The sequence below is a fragment of the Corylus avellana genome, chromosome 4 (genome assembly GCF_965113065.1).
Source record: "Corylus avellana chromosome 4, dhCorAvel1.hap1.2, whole genome shotgun sequence".
NCBI classification, from domain to species: Eukaryota; Viridiplantae; Streptophyta; class Magnoliopsida; order Fagales; family Betulaceae; genus Corylus; species Corylus avellana.
Window position 1 is genome coordinate 4,293,658 of NC_142493.1, and position 20,377 is coordinate 4,314,034.

The following is a 20,377-nucleotide window of genomic DNA, read 5'->3' on the forward strand; positions in this document are numbered from 1 at the left end:
GATGATAGCTAGGCATGTTGTCTTTCAATTTCAATAAGCTCTAATTCAGTTCGAAAATACAAATTATAATGTCGGATATCTTACCAGAAAATACAAACTATATAGTTTCATGAACGTGTCAAAAATGAACAAGAAATTAAACGAAAACCGAAGATCAAAGACGTCGTTGAACATGTTGAGTTTCATGAAACTGTTTATTAAGAATAACACCATTTACTAGAGAGGGTAGTAAGCAAACCACCTATCAACCATAGCAAAACACTCCTTGGGCTTGTACTCAGGAGCTGTGTGGCCTCCTCCCTGCAAGGCATAAAATGTAGTTAATTAGCTTTGGTAATAATAACTTTGGAAATTAATAATTGGAAGATTATAATTATTTCTTGCCTTCACAATTGTATATGTCAAGCGGGACTTTTTGTAATAATATTCCATTGTGTACCTACAAATTATATATTGAAATTTAGAATTCAAAATAGCTTGATGACTTCAAATTATGCAAGTTCAAGAAGACACCAACCCTGCAACTTGCCCATCAACAAACCATGGCTCCCAATCTTCGGAAACAGTCAAATTTAGAGATTTTATCCATGCGTGAGTGCCCACATAGGGAATAACTATGTCCTGATCACCACTGTTGTAAAATAAAAAGCATATGATCGAGTGAAGTATGTTACTTCTTATAGCAATGAAATTAGCTTTTGGTGCAATCTAAGTAGGGGATAATAACTTATGACACAACCTGCAAATCCGACACAAACCCAACATGGACTTAGCAAGTTATAATTAAAAAATCTAACTCGTTTAATTAAATGTGTCAAATTAGAGTTGATCCATATAATCTTATACGCATACCTTGACACAACTCGAACTTGAAACACAACAAGTTGCCACCCCTAACTATTCATGGCAAGGGTAATTAATAGTATTGCAAATTGGGGAAGATATAAGAAAAATAAAATTTATGATATTACCTGTAAATTAACATTCTATACCCTTTCTTGATGAGGTTTCGGTGGTAATTAAGAACAGAGAAGACATTGTCCGTGTAAGATAAGCTTGCATTGCATCTTGTCCACTCTTTTATTCTCCCCTGGCGTTGTCATTTGAAGTAATTGGTAAAATTATTCTTCATCTTGAAACCCATTATATAGTTTTTATTTGGAAATGGGAAAAATCAAATTTAGTCAATAGGTTTTTATGCGATTTTCATTTAATCACTAGATTTTCAATTTCGACAATTAAGTTCATAGGTGTTCCTTCCTCTTGTTTTAAATAGGTCACTTTGTCAACATACTGTCCAATTAATTAACATTATCTCACATCAAATCAATCAATTAATGCCACGTGGTTCTCATTTGAAATGTCATGTGTCAAACTCTCACAGCTACTTAAAATTATAGATATACCATAAATAAATAAATAAATTTTGACAAAAAAAAAATAGGCGAGGTGGTCGACCACTCTTGGGTTAGGGTGGACACAATAAAATAAAAAGAAATTTTACATATATTTTTATTTAAAGTAATTGTGTCATATGGAACATACGGTTGACACATGCATAAAGTGTCAAACTAGAGTCATGTTGTATTATTTGATTAGTTTGATGTAACATATGGTTAATTAATTGGATGACATATTGACAGAGAGACATTTAAAAGTAGATAAAAAAAAAATTAAAGATTTAATTGTCAAAATTGAAATCGCACGAAACCTAATAACTTAATTTGATTTTTTGCTTTAAAATATTTACATACCTCGTGAATGCCAAGAACATCTTGAACAGTTTTGTTGTTGGCCCAAATGTAAGAGAACAGATAGTTATAGCTCTACAAAATGAATAAGCTGGTTATGGTTAGTTAAATTTTAATTACTTAACAAAAAATATATAATATAAATAGAGTGCAAAAGGAAATATGAAAAAAAAAAAAAAAAAAAAAAAAACATGTGGGTGCACATGTTCACCTGTGTGAGAGAGAGAGAGAGAGAGAGAGAGAGAGAGATTTACCCGACACCATGGTTTAGAAATTTGAGGAACAGTAAGGAGGTCTACAGAATCCTCTCCGAGGCTTGGATCCCACTTTGATCCAACAGGTCTTGGTGACAGTAAACTACATATAGGTTCTAATATATGTGCTACATTTATCTTTTTGATGCACTACAATTTTCAAATGGTAAATTGTTAATACACTTGAGAGATTAAAAATAAATCTAACAATTATGTTGTACAAATTGCTAGTGAAATATAAGATAATTTTTATGAGACTTGTTAATTTGAATATGTTAGATTATATGTAGTGCTGTCTCACATTGGTTGTATACATATAGTGTCTGTATCATTAACCTATATATATAGGCCTCTTCTGTACATTATCCAACGTGATTCAATATACAACATTATTCTCAATATAGTATCAGAGCACAGATTCTGAATCACCATTAATTTTTTTTTTTTCCGCATCCTATTTTTTTTCTTTCGGTTCCACTAGTGTTCTCTGACAAATCTCTCGCTTTGTCCTTTTCGGTTCTCTCTCTTCCCATTGTAGTTTCCAATGGCTCAATATATCACTATAATCCTTGGAAGATGACTGTTTCAGAGCTGCTGCACACAGCCTCATCGCAGTCCTCACACTCCCACGTGCCGCTTGAAGTCTCTGCCATCCCGCCATAGGCCGCCACTGTGGTCCGTTCGCTTCGCTTAGGCTCTCGTTCGATAGATCTCCCTCCAGCGACTCTAGAATTGTTGACAACACCACATTCCGCTAAGCCACGTGCCCTCACACGCTGCTCCAACTTCTGCGCGTGAATCTCATGCGCCCATGCGCTGCCATCCAAACGCTCCAACCTACCACATTACCATCTTTGCCACATCAGCCTTGTGTTGACCATTGACTATTGTCAAAGCTGACCTTTGACTTTGACTGCTGCCAGAGTTGACCAGGTGCTTTATACTCTATTTTTTCATCCTGATTTCATATTTATGGTTTTTTTTTTTTCATTTGACCCTTCTAGATGGCACAAAATGAGATTACTCATCATGTTCAAACTATATTGAATGGCACAAACTAAATGGTGTGGTTTCAATCTATGCGTAGCTTTCTTAAAGGCGGCAAGCTTTAGCTTTATGTGACTGGGGAGGTCAAAAAGTCCGCTAAAGGTGTTACTGAAACAGATGATGCTTTCACCATTCGTCTTATTGATTGGGACAGTAAGCATCATCAGATTCTTACATGGTTCCATAACACAACTATTCCATCTATTTATGCTCTCTTTGGTAGCTTTGTTAAAGCAAAGGGTGCTTGGGATATGCTTGCTTCTCGCAATTCTTCTTTGGACGGTGCTCATGAGTATCAACTTTTGTTTGAACCTTTTCATCTGAAGCAGGAACCTGGCAAAAGTATTAATGATTTTCTTGCTTGTATATAATTCTTATGGAACCAAATTGATGTTTTTGATCCTATTTGGAAGGATCATAATGATGCTCTGATGTATGTTATACGTAGAGATCAGCATCCCTTCACCAATTTTTGATGGCCCTGCGTGATGATTTTGAGCATGTTCGTGTGCAACTTATACATTGTTTTCCGCTTCCCACTTTAGACACTACCATCTTCGAACTTGTTCGTGCCGAGACTAGATCGCAAACTATGCGCTCTCAGCCCAATCATACAATGTTGGTTGCGCCATCATGTGGTTCTTCGTCATTTCAGCCATAGCATTCTTACAAGTCAAGTTCTCCTTGACTCCCTCCTAAGTCTCGTGATAAAAATTACTGTCGCTATTGTCGACGTCGAGGGCAAACTATTAACAAGTGTTGGCGTAAGGGAAGATCTAATGCACCCACAACAGCAGTTGCCCATACTGAGAGTGATTCATCTCTAGTGCTTCATCTCCAACTGCTCCCTCTTCAGTTGCTCTCTCAGGCTAGTCATCAGGATCCAGTGTCACCTTATCTACAGGTGGCTTCGAGGCAATAGTCAACCAGGTCGTCCTATCTCATTCTAGTAATGCATCTTCCTTTGTGCTCTTAGTCCTTCTAAGTACCTCTTTCTCTTCATTCTTTGACTCTGCTTGTTGCAATCACATGACACCTCATCCTACTTCCTTTACCACATTTTCACCTGCACCTCATTCCTCATTCATTCGCACAGCTGATGGCTCCACTATGAGTATTAAAAATATAAGCACTATCAATACACCTTCCTTTTATGTTCCTGAAGTTTTTCATGTGCTTGAATTATTCTTCAATCTTCTTTCTGTTGGCCATCTGTGTGAACTTGGATATAGACTTGTCTTTGACTTTTCTAGTGTACATGTGCAGGATCCTCGTACGAGCCAGACCCTTGGGACTGGGCGTAGAATTGGGCGCATGTTCAAACTCTCATCCTTGTTGAGAGTTGTTGCCTCTTCGTGACCACCATCTCTTGCACTTTGGCATTCGCGTCTTGGTCATGCATCTACATCTCGTGTACAAATTTTAGCTTCAAAAGGGTTTGTTACGTTCAGTGTCCAATAGTTCTTTTTATTCTATTTCATGTCAACTTGGGAAACAACTGGCTTTGCCATTCAATAATAGTGAGTTTCATGCTACTGCTTCTTTTGATTTAATTCATTCTGATGTTTAGGGACATTCCCCTGTTACTTGTATGAGTGGTTCATATTATTTTGTCATTTTTGTTGATGATTTCTCTCGTTACATTTGGGTGTTTTTAATGAAATCTTGTTCTGAATTATTGGATATTTATCGGACTTTTGCCAAAATAGTTGAAACCCAATTTTCAAAACTCATTAAAGCTTTTCGTTCTGATGATGCTTTAGAATATATTCAACATGATTTTCAAGTCATCCTCAAACACTATGGCACTATTCCTCACTTGTCGTTTCCAAGCACCTCACAACAAAATGGTCAAGCTGAACATAAACTTAAGCACATTTTAGACACTGTCTGTGCTCTTCTTCTTTCCACATCTGTTCTTACCCCATTTTGGGGTGAAGCCACTCTCACGGCTGTCTACACGATTAATAGGTTGCTTACCCTTATCATTGATAATTGCACTCCTCACGAGAGGTTGTTTGGCTATGTACCCCCATCTTCATGTTTTTGGTTTTGCTTGTTTTGTTTTACTCCAACGTCATGAACGCACCAAACTCGAGCCTCATTCTCAGTTGTGTTGTTTTCTTGGATATGGAGTGGAACAAAAGGGCTATCGGTGTTATGATCCTGTGTCTCATCATCTTCACATCTCCCATCATGTAGTCTTTTGGGAGCATCGATTATTCCACAAAGTCGACAAATTCAGCATGCCATCATTTCCTCCCTTTACTACTCTTCTGGAGATTCCTCTTTCTCCAACTCTCACAGCATTTCCTCCCTCTCGCTTGAACAGCAATCATCTGATGCTCTCGACACCACTATGCCTGCGTCCCGAGGTTCTATTCCATTCAAGGATCTGGTTTGCACTCCACCACCTGACCTTCACTGATCCACCCGAGTAAGATCTCTCGCATCCCATTTACAGGATTTTCATTGCTTTCATTCTTTAGCTACCTTGCAAGCCTCACTCATTTCGAGAGGCCTACACTAACCCTCTTTGGCAAGCTGCAATGAAAGAGGAACTTGATGCTTTACACAAGAACAATACATGAGATCTGATTGAATTGCCTCTTGGAAAGTCTGTAGTTGGGTGTAAGTGGGTTTACAGAATCAAGACTTGTTCTAATTGTACTGTTGACAGGTACAGGGCTTGATTTGTGGCCAAAGGTTACTTAGGAGTACGGTGTGGATTATGATGAGACTTTTGCTCCAATTGCTCGCCTCTCTTCTGTGCGTGCTCTACTGGCTGTTGCAGCCTCTCTACATTGGTCACTTTGTCAAATGGATGTCAAAAATGATTTCCTTAATGGTGATATAAGTGAAGAAGTCTATATACAGCCACCTCGTGGATTATCTCATCCTACAAACAAGGTTTGTCGTCTCCGTCAAGCTCTATATGGACTTAAGCAGACTCCTCAAGCATGGTTTGCTAAGTTTAGCTCCACTGTCTCTAGCCTTGGATACTGTATTAGCTCTTATGATTCAGCCTTGTTTATTCGCCGCACAGACCAGGGCACCATACTTCTTCTATTATATGTTGATGACATGATCATCACTAAAGATGATCCCATTGGTATTTAGAAACTTAAACAGTTCCTCAATCAGCACTTTGAAATGAAAGATCTTGGCCCTCTCAACTATTTTCTTGGTCTTGAGATTTCTTTTTCTTCTGATGGTTATTATTTGACACAGGCCAAGTATATCTCTGATCTGCTTTCCCGGGCCAATCTCACAAACAGTAAAATTGTTGACACACTGACTAAGCTTAATACTCATCTTACTCCTCATGATGGCGAGCATCTTTGTGATTTTACCTTATATCAGCATATAGTTTGCAGTCTTGTCTATTTTACTGTCACTTGGCCTGATATCTCGTATGTTGTCCATCAGGTGAGTCAGTTTATGGCTGCTCCTCGCTCCACTCATTTCTCAACTATCATCTGCATCCTTCACTAACTAAAGGGGACATTATTTCATGGGCTCTATTTCTCCTCCTAGTCTCCTCTTCAGCTGTGTGCTTATACCGATGCTGATTGGGCGGGTGATCCAACAGATCGTCACTCTACCACTGGTTACTGTTTCCTACTTAGCACCTCTTTTATTTCTTGGCGAAGTAAGAAACAAACTATTGTTGCTCGATCTAGCACCGAAGCAGAATATTATGCTCTAGCTGACACTACCTCGGAGCTTCTTTGGTTGCGATGGCTGTTATAGGATATGGGTGTCTCTCTTTCTTCTGGTACTCCTGTATACTGTGACAACAGGAGTGCTATTTAGATTGTTCATATTGATTTTTTCATGAACGGACTAAACATATTGAGATTGATTGTCATTTTGTCTGTCATCATCTTCTTTAGGGATCACTATAGCTTCATTCTGTCACGTCCCATGATTAGCTCGCGGACATATTTACAAAGTCACATCCTCTAAGGCGTTTTCGTGATCTTGTGTCCAAACTCAAGTTGGTCTCTTGTACTCCACCTTGAGCTTGAGGGGGGCTGTTAGAATATATGTAGTAATGCTGTCCCACATTGGTTATATACATATAGTGTCTGTATCATTAGCCTATATATATATATGCCCTTTCTATATATTATTTAGTGTGATTCAATATACAACCTTATTCTCAAGAGAACAAGTTTTAGACAACTTGTCCCTTACTAAAACAGATAGGACCCTTAAAACTTTCACTAATTTTCTATTCGAATTGCTAGTAATTAATAACATCATATATTATATTATAAATACATAATTGCTTTAGTGCTCGCTTACCTCTGTCACTGTGGTAAGATCTTTTACGCATGGCGTATTGGTTGGATCTATGTTGATATACTCACCACACTACAAGAAACTGACTCATCAGGGGCGACTCATTAGGGGCGACTATAAAGTCGCCCCTAATACTCAACTATTAGGGGCGACTTTTGAAAGTCGCCCCTAATAGTTATGTATTAGCGTCCACATCCAAGTGGACGCTAATAGTCGACCCAAAAGATGAATAATAGCGTCCACTCTAGGGTGGACGCTAATAACTCGACCCTAATATACTCGCGGGAAATATTCAAAAGGCGGGAAAAAGATCATTAGCGTCGACTTTTCAAGTCGACGCTAATGCCTAATCATTAGGGTCGACAAAGTCGACCCTAAAGAGTGTATGGATGAATTAAAATTTTTTTTTAAAAAAATCATTTTATTTACCAATAGCGTCCACTAAGAGTGGACGCTGAAGAGTGATCATTAGGGTCGACTCTAGAGTCGACCCTAATGCCTACGTATTAGGGTCGACAAAGTCGACCCTAAAGAGTGTATGGATGAATTAAAAAATTTTAAAAAAAAAATCATTTTATTTACCAATAGCGTCCACTAAGAGTGGACGCTAAAGAGTTATCATTAGGGTCCACTCTCAAGTCGACCCTAATGCTTAAGTATTAGGGTCGACAAAGTCGACCCTAAAGAGTGTGGGGAGGAATTAAAAAAAATTAAAAAAACCTAATATTCATAACCAATAGCGTCCACTTTTAGTGGACGCTAAAGAGTTATCATTAGGGTCGACTCTTAAGTCGACCCTAATGCTTAAGTATTAGGGTCGACAAAGTCGACCCTAAAGAGTGTCGGGAGGAATTAAAAAAAATTAAAAAAACCTAATATTCATAACCAATAGCGTCCACTTTTAGTGGACGCTAAAGAGGTATCATTAGGGTCGACTCTCAAGTCGACCCTAATGCTTAAGTATTAGGGTCGACAAAGTCGACCCTAAAGAGTGTGTAGGAATTAAAAAAAAAATTTTAAAAAAATATATTTAACCACCAATAGCGTCCACTTTTAGTGGACGCTAAAGAGTTATCATTAGGGTCGACTCTTAAGTCGACCCTAATGCTTAAGTATTAGGGTCGACAAAGTCGACCCTAAAGAGTGTCGGGAGGAATTAAAAAAAATTAAAAAAACCTAATATTTATAACCAATAGCGTCCACTTTTAGTGGACGCTAAAGAGGATTCATTAGGGTCGACTCTCAAGTCGACCCTAATGCTTAAGTATTAGGGTCGACAAAGTCGACCCTAAAGAGTGTGTAGGAATTAAAAAAAAAATTTTAAAAAAAATATATTTAACCACCAATAGCGTCCACTTTGAAAGTCGACCCTAATGACAAACTATTAGGGTCGACAAAGTCGACCCTAAAGAGTATGTGCAAGAATTAAAAAAATAAAAAAAAAAGAGTATTATTTACCAATAGCGTCCACTCAAAGTGGACGCTGAAGAGTGATCATTAGGGTCGACTTTGAAAGTCGACCCTAATGACAAACTATTAGGGTCGACAAAGTCGACCCTAAAGAGTATGTGCAAGAATTAAAAAAATAAAAAAAAAGAGTATTATTTACCAATAGCGTCCACTCAAAGTGGACGCTGAAGAGTGTTCATTAGGGTCGACTTTGAAAGTCGACCCTAATGACAAACTATTAGGGTCGACAAAGTCGACCCTAAAGAGTATGCAGGAAAATAAAAAAAAAAAATGAAAAAAAAAAAAAAAAAAAATGTTGATGCCCAATAGCATCCACTAAAATTTTGTATATATCACTGCATTGTTTAAAATTTTCAAATAAAGTGACACAATATGCACCGTTAAATATAACAAAATAAAATTTTAACCGTAAAAGTAAAGCTCTCCCTTTCACTTAATATTTCATATGTACAGTTGTTTCAATATATATATATGTGTTTTTTTTAAAAAAAAAAGGAAAATTCTTCTATTTCAATTCCATCCTCCTAAAGAAAGATTTTAATTTGTATATATTTGCCATTTGGTTAGGACTTTCATTTGGAGGATAAAGTTTTCATTCGGACTAATTTGAAGACTTCAGTTTTAAGTGGATTCCCCAAATGATTCCTAACCAAATGGGATTTAATTCCCCGAATGAAAACTTAATTCTTAATTCTTAATTCTTAACTCTTAATTCTTAATTCCCATTTCATAATTCATATTAAATTTTACATATCTAATAGTGTATATATATGATATGATGAATATATTGAAACAAAACTAAAGACAAATAAAAAGATTAACTTAAAACATACTAAACAAAATAAAAAGGGTAAACTAGGGGGTGCCTCCCATGAGCGCTAAGTTTAAAAACTAAAGACAAATAAAAAGAAACAAAACTAAAGACAAATAAGAAGATTAACTTAAAACATACTAAACAAAATAAAAAGGGTAAACTAGGGGGTGCCTCCCATGAGCGCTAAGTTTAACGTCTTCAGCCAGACGGTGCTCCCTGCTCACTGCTGTCCAGAAGATGATGCTCCTGCAGGTGGCGGTGGCAACCGGGTGAGAATGGACTGCATCAATTCTTCTATGGTGTCTAGGCGTTTGTCCATCAATTTGAAAGTTTTGGATGCCTCCTTTCTTTGGCCAGCCAACTCTCTCCGAAGGCCCGCTATTTCTTCAATAAGTTCGCGGTTTTGTTCCTCCTCCTCAGATGCCTCTGGCTCAACTTCAGGTTCATCTTCGGCCATCGGCTCGGCCTCACTCTCTTCCGCACCAGGTGCTGGTCCCCGGGGCATGTGGGACAAGCTCTTGTTCCATTGGCGAATGCCAAATATGGGAGTAGTAGTGACTGGCTCATCAGCTGTGGTACCCTTGATGCCTTTCTTCCGGAGGATGTACGAGATTAAGTATGGGAAAGGCAACCCCCATGAATGTGTGGACTCCGCTCCTCCAACGTGCACCCCATTCCAAAATTTCTGAATTTGCTTCCAAATTATGTCGGGAATGGAGTACCAAGCATCTTTATGGAAGGCGTAGAGTGTTTGAAGAAATTGATCCCGCCTCTGAGATTTGTGCCCCAACGGAAAAGCATTACGGTGTAATATGGAGTCCACAAACCAAAGCCGTTGAGGTAGCTTCGATCGGCTGCCGGCATTATGATGGGAATCAGCATATTGCCCATCGCACATGTCCTCAATGATTTCCGTCACGTAGAATCTGGCCGGTTGCTCAGCAAGTTGTGCGGCTTCTGGAGGGTGCTCATGATTGCATTGAAGGGCAGCAGCAATGTCGGCCCGTGTTACGTCAATAGCTTTGCCTTTCACTTTGGAAGAGAGGGCCGCCACGTTGTTGCAGTCATGCCACAGGTTGGCATAGAACTCGATCACCAATTTTCTGTAGGCAGTGGTGGTGACCGGCTTGAAAAGCTTGTTGAGGCCCCGTCGCTTGAACTCGGCGACCGCCCATTGAGTCGCCTCAAGATTTTGAAAGTCTTCGCGAATGGCGAAGGTGGTCTCAAATAGCAGCTCCCGCTCCTCAAAAGTGGGCGGGGGACAAATGGCTCTGGTATCGGACCCTCGGGAGGACGAAGCTCGAGCTCTTGGCATGTTGAGGTTGATTGGGGACTTTTGACAAACACTTGGTGTGCACTAGAGATAGCCAAAATTGAAGAACAAACCAACTCCGCTCAAAACCCCCTGCAAAAACAACAAAATCCAACCAGAACAAAGCAATGTGGGTGGATGAACACCCACAATTGCAGAAATATGAGAAAAAAAAAATGTTGGGGAAGTAATCGGGGTTGGGGTGTTGATGGGAATGGGGAAAGGGGTGTAAATTAAAGGTGGTGAAAAATACCTGGTATTGTTGCCGGAGAAGAGAACCGTGAGGTGGCTGTGAGGTAGAGGTGGTGAAAAACGGTGGAGGAGTGGAGGAGTGGTGAAAAATGGTGGAGGAGTGCCGGAGGTGCGTGCTGAAGGGAGAAAAAAATATGTGGGTGTGGGGGGGAAAGTGACCTAAAATAGGTCACGTGATGTGCTGGCCGAGTGCGATCGATCGCACAAATGGTGCGATCGATCACACTCGGCCAGCATATATCGCATATATGCTGTTTCTGTGACAGCGATCGATCGCACCTTGGGTGCGATCGATCGCAGTCACAGAATGTACAAACGTGTACTTTCTGTGACTGCGATCGATCGCACTCAAGGTGCGATCGATCGCTGTAACAGAAAGTACACGTTTGTACATTCTGTGACTGCGATCGATCGCACCCAAGGTACGATCGATCGCTGTCACAGAATGTTAAAAGAGAGGCAGAATTTAATTTTTTTTTTTTTTTTTATTTTATTTTAATTTTTATTGAATAATGTACAACAACTTTGATAGTGATACAATGAAAGGATAGGATCAAGTGACAATCAAAATTTAAACAATCGAAATTAAAGGTTCATTCAAATATCCGGTTGATCATAGTACATTTGTTCAATCGATCATGATAGGATCAAATGATCGATGAAACTTGAAACAATTGAAATTGAAGGTTTGATCGAATATCCGATCAATCATAATGAATTAGTTCGATTGATCGTGATAAGATCAAATGATTGAAACAATTGAAATTGAATGTTTGATCGAATATCCGATCAATCATAATGAATTAGTTCGATTGATCGTGATAAGATCAAATGATTGAAACAATTGAAATTGAATGTTTGATCGAATATCCGATCAATCATAATGAATTAGTTCGATTGATCGTGATAAGATCAAATGATCGATGAAACTTGAAACAATTGAAATTGAATGTTTGATCGAATATCCGATCAATCATAATGAATTAGTTCGATTGATCGTGATAAGATCAAATGATTGAAACAATTGAAATTGAATGTTTGATCGAATATCCGATCAATCATAATGAATTAGTTCGATTGATCGTGATAAGATCAAATGATTGAAACAATTGATCTTATCATGTTTGATCAAATATCCCATTGGTCCTACCTAGTGCATTCGATCGATCGATCGTGATAAGATCAAATGATCGAACAAAATTCAAACAAATTAAATGTTCGATCGAACATTGAATTGAAGTCTAAGCATTTTATATTATATTAGTGCATTACTTAAATTGATCGGGATACAATCAATACAACTTGACATGATTGAAGGTTCAATCAAACATTTGATAAAATCAATTCTGATCGATACTATTACATATATATTAGTCTGATCGATCGTAATTGGATCAAATGTTTGATCAAACATCCGATTGATCATAATGAATTAGTTCGATTGATCGTGATATGATTAAATGATCAATCAAACATCCGATCGATCTTAATAGATTAGTTCGATTGATCGCGATAGGATCAATCTTTCGATCAAACATCTGATCGATAGTAATGAATTAGTTCGATTGATCATAATAGAATCAAATGTCCGATCGATCGTACTGAATTAGTTCGATTGATCGTGATAGGATTAAATGTTCGATCAAACATCCGAGCGATCCTAATGAATTAGTTCCATTGACTGTGGTATGATCAATTGATAGATCAAACTAGATACACTTGAAGGTTCAATCGAACATTCAATTAAAGGTTCAATCCAACATTCAATTGAACTATTAGCTTTTTATATTATCTTAGTGCCTTAGTTATATTGATCTTATATTATCTTTGGATTTTGTATTATTTTATAACTAATTATAAGAGAAATATCAACTTAATGATTTTTATCATAAAAATTTTATGAACCGAAATTTTTAGTTAATATTATAATAGTAAAAACATATTATAAGAGAAAAATTACAAATAAATAAATAAATAAAAATTAAAAAATTGGTAGTATAATTTTTTTTTTTGGAAAATTATAAAAAGATACTAAAGTAGCCTCCCGAACAACCAAATTGTATAAAAATGCCACTTATTTTTAATATTCATATAATACCCCTATTATTTTAACAAATAAATAATAAAATAATTGAAAAAAAAAACGAAATTTTTTTCAAAAAATAAATTACAACTTGCTTCATGTTTTTTTATATTTTTCTCATTTATTTTGGAGCCTTTTTTTTTTATATATTTTTCTCAAATTTTTTTTTTTTTTAAGAACAATGCCCCAAATAGCCACTAATTAAGCTACACCAAATAATTTGCCGCCATCTGCTAAAAACTGGCGGGGGCTCAAATTTTCGGACATCAGATACCCAAATTTTCGGACATCAGCACTCTCACTCTCTCTCTCTCACTCTCACTCTCACTCTCACTCAGTTCATATTTTCGGAGGAAATACAGGATTCAGCACCTGAACTCTCACTCTCACTCTCTCTCTCGATCGCTCTCTCTCACTCAGTTCTCCGACGCAAGGTTCTCTCTCCGGCAGCTCTCTTTCCGGCGCACCTCTCTCTGCCAGCTCTCACTCCGGCGCACTTAAGGCTCTCCTGCAGCTTTCTCTCCGGTATGAGTTTCTCCTCTCTTCTTCTCTTTCTATTGGGCAGCAGCAATGTTCATGGGTTGCAGTTTTGCATCTAAAATGGTTGATTTTTGTGGTTTCTACACTGTTTCCTGTGATTTTTAGTATTGGGATATTTTCAAACATAGTAGAAGGCTAATATTTGATCATTTCAAGCTTGTGTTGGGTGTAAATTTATTCAATTTTGCTCTTCATTTTGTTGCCTATATACTCTTAACAATTTAGGGTCGGACAAAATTTAACCTATATACTCTTATACTCATCCATAGTGATTATATATGAAAACAAGTATTTGGCTAAAGCAACAAGTATTTGGCATATAAATCAGAAGGTTCTGCTTCGATCCTAAGCATGCGTCCATCAAAAAAATCAAATAATAAACTCAACAATAACTCAAAATTACCAATGAAATTAAATAGTAAGAGTATAAGTTCCACCCTTGAACGAACCAGCTAGCAATTAGGCCCCAATAGCCATAATAATGAAAATAGTTCGTCCAAAACGTTTAACACGATCTACATTGACACTAGAAAATTCAAACAAAGTAATGCAAAATTGGTATTGATTTTTTTATTGTCAAGTATGGCTTTTATCTCACTTTAATGATATTGTACTACCAATAAGTCTATGAATTTTGGGTTAATAAGCTAATTAATAATACCACAAAATTTTAATTTTGAAAATTATTTGTCATTTCTCCTCCCCCAACCCCATCCCCAAAAAATCTGTTTTTATGTAGTTGTTGTTGTTTAGGGTTGCCATAGTGTGATCTTTGTCTGCCCCAATTGGTTGGAACAATTTTCAGTTGCTACCAACTGTTGTGTTCTTGCAAGTATCTTCTATCCGGCACTTGGAGTTCATTACTAAATGGTTTCCAGAAGCTCATATCTAAGCGGCCAGCCCTAGTTCTATCTCAGGCTTCTTCTTGAATATTTTTCAATGTACACACCCCTCGCCCTCGTGCAGGGGACCTGCCGGTGGAAATCTCACCAAAAATTAATTTGCCAAGAAGTGGCTTGATTAGTGTCATTATGGTATTAGGGACTAATCACCTAGGATTTAAGATGCACTTCTCTTTTATATGGATCTCTTGGTCTGCTAACTGGGTTTAAGTATCTTGAGACTAGGTCCTTAGGGAATTGAAATTAATAGTGACCCTGTTTCAATAAGACAATTTTTATAGTGATGTCTTCCTCAAAGTTGTGGTGCCTGAAAGAGTGAGAAACAGCGTACTTGACAATAAAATATGTTACTTACAATTTTTTTTCAAAAGAAAACACAATAAAAATAAAATATTTGAGCCAATAATCTTAAGTTGCTAATGATAGGGTACACATACTTGACAATAAAATATGTGAGCCATAATCATTGAAGAGCTAAATATATAGTGGATAAGGGTACCAAAAATAACCTGACGCTCAAAAAAGCTCAACCACAGCCAAGGTTGCCACTAATTCTGTTACACCTATTTACATTTCTGACCCTAAGATACCAACTTAGAAATAGTTGAAAAGAATCACATAAAAAACATAACAAAAGAAACACCCTTGCCTTACAAGTAACATGAAAACAAGTATTTGGCTCCAAATCCGACGCAAGATAATTTGTGGTACAGGTACGTGGATTAACGGTGACCAAATGTTGCAATCCGAGTCATGGATCACACACCAAATGAAGAGCAACAATGTAGGAAGAGAAGAGAGAATTTGATCATTCTTGAACAAAGTCTTATACGCATACCTTAACACAACCCGAACTCGAAACACAAGAAGTTGCCACCCCTAACTATTCATGGCCAGGGTAATTAATAGTACTGCAAATTGGGGAGGATATATGAAAAATAAAATTTATGACATTACCTATAAATTAACATTCTAGAGCCATGTTGTATTATTTGATTAGTTTGATGTAACATATGGTTAATTATGTGTATGTATTCATATGCACGGGTGGGTGGGTGCACACACGGTCATGTATAGCCATGTCATTAATTGTTTACCTGTATAAATGTGGGGTTTGTAGAGATATGTGTTGATTGGAGTAAAGCATAAACTGTTTGTGGGATAGATGATATTGCGATCGATCGCAATCACTACAAGTAAAACCTCTCTGGTGGTGCGATCGATCGCACTACGTGCTGAAGACCCTGATATTGCGATCGATCGCACCACCAGAGAGTAAAGCCTCTCTGGTTGTACGATCGATCGCACTATCAGTGGCTTCAGCACGTAGTGCGATCGATCGCACAACCAGAGAGCTTTTACTCTCTGGTTGTGCGATCGATCGCACTATCAGTGGCTTCAGCACGTAGTGAGATCGATCGCACAACCAGAGAGCAAAAGCTCTCTGGTTGTGGGATCGATCGCACTATCAGTGGCTTCAGCACGTAGTGCGATCGATCGCACAACCAGAGAGTAAAAGCTCTCTGGTTGTGCGATCGATCGCACTACGTGCTGAAGCCACTGATAGTGCGATCGATCGCACCACCAGAGAGTAAAGACTCTCTGGTGGTGCGATCGATCGCACTACGTGCTGAAGCCTGAAAACTTGTATTCCCACTGCATCTCTCCCTTCTTATCTTGTGGTTGCATTAAACCTCTCTTCTTCTCTTGTAACCTATTAAACCTTGCTTCTTCTCTTATTATTACTTGTTTATTAGTATTAAGTCTTATTCTTATATTAGGATTATGTTATTAATTTTCTAGTTCACATCAACTTATGTTATCAAAGTTGATATAGTACATGATTGTTTCTTTTCCATTTAAGTTCAATAAGAAAGTAGCACAGTAAACTTGAAGCAAGTCAACATTCTATAATAAATATCAAAACTAACAACAATGGTAAAAAATGTAAAACTGTCATTGAGCTAAACAAGTAAATAAATTACAAATAGAAATTTGTTCTAAACTACTAACCCACTTCTAGAATATTTTGTTAGGTAACATGGCATTGAGCTAGCATCAATATTTCAGAACAGACCTCCCATTTAATTCTATTAATTCTTAAGAATCTGATCTTCTAATTCCCTTGTGTGCGTACATGTACGCAACGAATAACCTCTAATAGGGACATCAATATGGATAGGAGTTGGATGCGGGAAAGTACTCGATGTTCAGAGCGATTTCAAAAAGGTGTGGAAGAATTCATGGGAATGGCAGTTAAATCAGTTGATTCACGTGATATGACAAAGTGTCCATGCCGTGATTGTGCAAATAGATATTATTCCCATATTAGCGAGGTGAAGGGTCACTTGTATATGAATGGATTTACTCCGGCATACACTCGATGGATATTTCACGGGGAAGAAGATCATTTTAGGGTAAACACTTCTACAAACATGCACACACATACAACTGAAATGATGGAGGAGGTTGATGCAGTTGAAGAATTGTTAGACGATGTATGTATGGGGACATTTGTTGATGCTAACATCGGAGAATCCTCTACTTCACAGGGCCCCCCAACTGATGATCACGAACAAACAAGCTCCTTCCACCGATTTTGGGAAGATGGTTTACGAGAACTTTATCCAGGCTGCAAGAAATTTACACAAATTGCTTTTGTACTGAAGATGCTTCATATAAAGGCGTTCTGCAACATGAGTAACAAGGCGTTTGATATGATGATTGACTTGATAAAGATGGCCCTCCCAGATGGAGAGACATTGCCACGCTCGTATAGAGAAGCAATACAGTTTAGGCGACACGTGGGATTCGGTTACGATAAGATACACGCATGCAAGAATGGTTGTGTGCTTTTTTGGAAAGAACATGCAGACAAAGTGGTATGCCCAAAGTGCAACAATTCAAGATGGATTGATGGCAAAGGAAAAAAAAGTAATATTCCTCAAAAGGTCTTACGGTATTTCCCAATAAAATCAAGGTTACAACGGTTGTTTATGACAAAAGAAATGGCCAAGGAAATGCGGTGGCACAAAGAAGGTCGAGAAGATGATGGCAATACTCTCAGACACCCTGCCGATTCTATTGTATGGAAAGAGTTTGATAAAAGACATGAGTGGTTTGCAAGTGATTCCCGCAATGTGCGGCTTGGTTTAGCAAGTGATGGTTTCAACCCATATGGTAATATGAGTACAACATATAGCATATGGGCAGTAATGTTCACGGTGTACAATCTCCCTCCGTGGATGTGTATGAAGAGTCCAAATTTGATGTTGTCCCTTATTATCCCTGGGCCTTCAGATCCCGGAAAGAATCTTGATGTATATTTGCGCCCATTGGTTGATGACTTGAAAGATTTATGGAATGAAGGCATACGCGTGTACGATGCATCAAAGAAAGAGACATTTCAATTGCATGCGACATTACTATGGACTATAAATGATTTTCCCGCATATGGAAAATTATCTGGGTGGTCTACAAATGGAAATCTTGCATGTCCAGTATGTAATAAGGATACATCGTTCAGGTATTTGAAGTATGGGCATAAGGTGTGCTTTATGTGTCATCGTCGGTGGCTTCCTCAAGAGCATCCATGGCGCAAAAGAGGAGATTTGTTCGATGGTACAGAGGAGCATAGATTGGAACCTGAAGAATTGTCTGCAAGTCAATTGTTGAAACAGCTAAGGGATGCTGAGGGTTTACAATTTCGAAAAACAAGCGGGAGAAAGAGAAAGTACACAGATGTTGTGTTGAATTGGAAGAAGAGAAGTATTTTCTTTGAGTTGCCTTACTGGTCAAGTTTGAAAGTACGTCACAATTTAGATGTAATGCATATTGAGAAGAACATATGTGAAAGTATCTATGGTACGTTGATGAATATTGATGGGAAGACCAAGGACACAGTCAAGGCACGAAGAGATTTACAGTTGATGGGTATACGTAAAGAATTGCATATGCAGCCAAATGGTGAAACTTATAGGATGCCACTTGCGAAGTACACATTGACAAGAGATGAGAAGAAGAGTTTATGTGAGTGGTTGTTAGGTGTTAAATTTCCTGACGGGTATGCATCTAACATTGGTCGATGTGTGAACAAGCTTCCTGGTAAAATTTCGGGTATGAAAAGCCACGATTGTCATGTCTTCTTACAGCGCTTGCTTCCTGTTGCAATTCGAAATTTCTCTACGTCGGAAATACGAACAACATTGACCGAGTTGAGTACCTTTTTTACGCAGTTATGTGCACGGACGTTGAAAGTTGATATCCTGAAACAAATGAAAGTCGATATTGTAATAATTTTATGCAAAATGGAAAAAATATTTCCACCAGCTTTTTTTGATGTTATGATCCATCTAGCACTTCATTTACCTCGGGAGGCCGAGCTTGCCGGTCCTGTACAAAACCGTTGGATGTATCCGTTCGAAAGAGAACTTGGAAGATATAAGAAGTGGACACGTAACAAAGCGCGTCCAGAGGGGTCTATTGCCGAGTGTTACCTAGCTGAGGAGAGCTTGACCTTCTGTTCCAGGTATCTTCGGGGGATTGAGACAAGATGGAACCGTGAACGGAGAAATGTTGACGTTGAGGAAGTAGAAATGAGCCAGCGCTTGGATGTGTTCTCCCAACGAGTTCGGCCGTTAGGAGCAGCTAAATTAGTAACACTGAATGCTAATGATTTTGGTAGGGCACGATGGTATGTGCTTACCAACTGTAACGAAACGGCGTCATATTTGGAGTAAGTTTAGTAATGGTCTTTGTGTTTTACCTGTTACGACATGTGATAATTTTAGCGGTGATGATCATTTACGAATATGTTTATTTTTCATGCAGTGAACATTATAATATGATCAAAAGAGAAGGCAGCCATGACATTGATAAAAAGCATGAGGCTAACTTTGAACGTTGGTTCCATAAACGTTTATACAATAGTGGGTGTACTGCAGACAATGGCTCAAAACAATTATATGATCTTGCATGCGGGCCTGATCGTCATGTTAGATCGTACAGAGGTTGCATCGTGAATGGTGTTAGGTACCACACGAAAGAATGTGCAGAAACTCGTACTACCCAGAACAGTGGTGTTTCTGTTTCAGGTGAGGACGAAACCTCAATAACTGAGTATTATGGTGAGTTAAAAAATATTCTAGAGTTACGTTACCCTGGCCAAAATCTCGTGTACTTGTTTGAGTGCGATTGGTGGGACACTGGGAGTGCAACAGGAATACAAATGGACCAAGGCTTCACGATTGTTAATACTTCTCGTACATGGTGTGAATCCGACCCGTTCATCTTAGCATGTCAAGCTTCGCAAGTGTTTTACTTGGATGATCCCAAATTGGGTGGTAATTGGAAAGTGGTGCAGAAGTGGATCAATAGGGACATCTATGATATTCCAACAGTACAAAAGGGAGATAATACAGAAGATGACGAAAGACTCAGTGATGACGTATACCAGGAAGGTGAATGTGTTGGGGGTAATATGGTCTTCGTTGATGAAGCAAATGTTGAAGCCTCCACTCAATTACGTAGAGATGATGCGACAATAGCAATTGATGAATTATATATTCAACTTGATGCAAGCATGTTTGCCAACGATAACTTGTCGAACGAGGACTATGATACAAACTTTGATGAGGAAGAGGAG

The 20,377-nt window shown here is 38.2% G+C and overlaps 1 protein-coding gene across 2 annotated transcripts in view; it reads right to left on the minus strand.

Annotated features, from left to right (window-relative positions):
* Positions 1 to 216: 216 nt before the first annotated feature.
* Positions 217 to 20,377, minus strand: part of LOC132179588 (serine carboxypeptidase-like 18) — a 28,732-nt gene continuing 8,571 nt past the window's right edge. Inside the window, exons 8-15 of one of the 2 annotated variants that reach the window (XM_088515446.1) lie at positions 11,526 to 11,540; positions 7,364 to 7,432; positions 2,006 to 2,155; positions 1,755 to 1,826; positions 972 to 1,090; positions 518 to 631; positions 385 to 439; positions 217 to 300 (exon numbers count right to left, since the gene is read on the minus strand). In XM_088515446.1, coding sequence (XP_088371572.1) covers positions 217 to 300; positions 385 to 439; positions 518 to 631; positions 972 to 1,090; positions 1,755 to 1,826; positions 2,006 to 2,155; positions 7,364 to 7,432; positions 11,526 to 11,540 — 678 coding nt within the window. The remainder of the gene's footprint in view (positions 301 to 384; positions 440 to 517; positions 632 to 971; positions 1,091 to 1,754; positions 1,827 to 2,005; positions 2,156 to 7,363; positions 7,433 to 11,525; positions 11,541 to 20,377) is intronic. The other variant, XM_088515445.1, reaches the window with a different exon arrangement.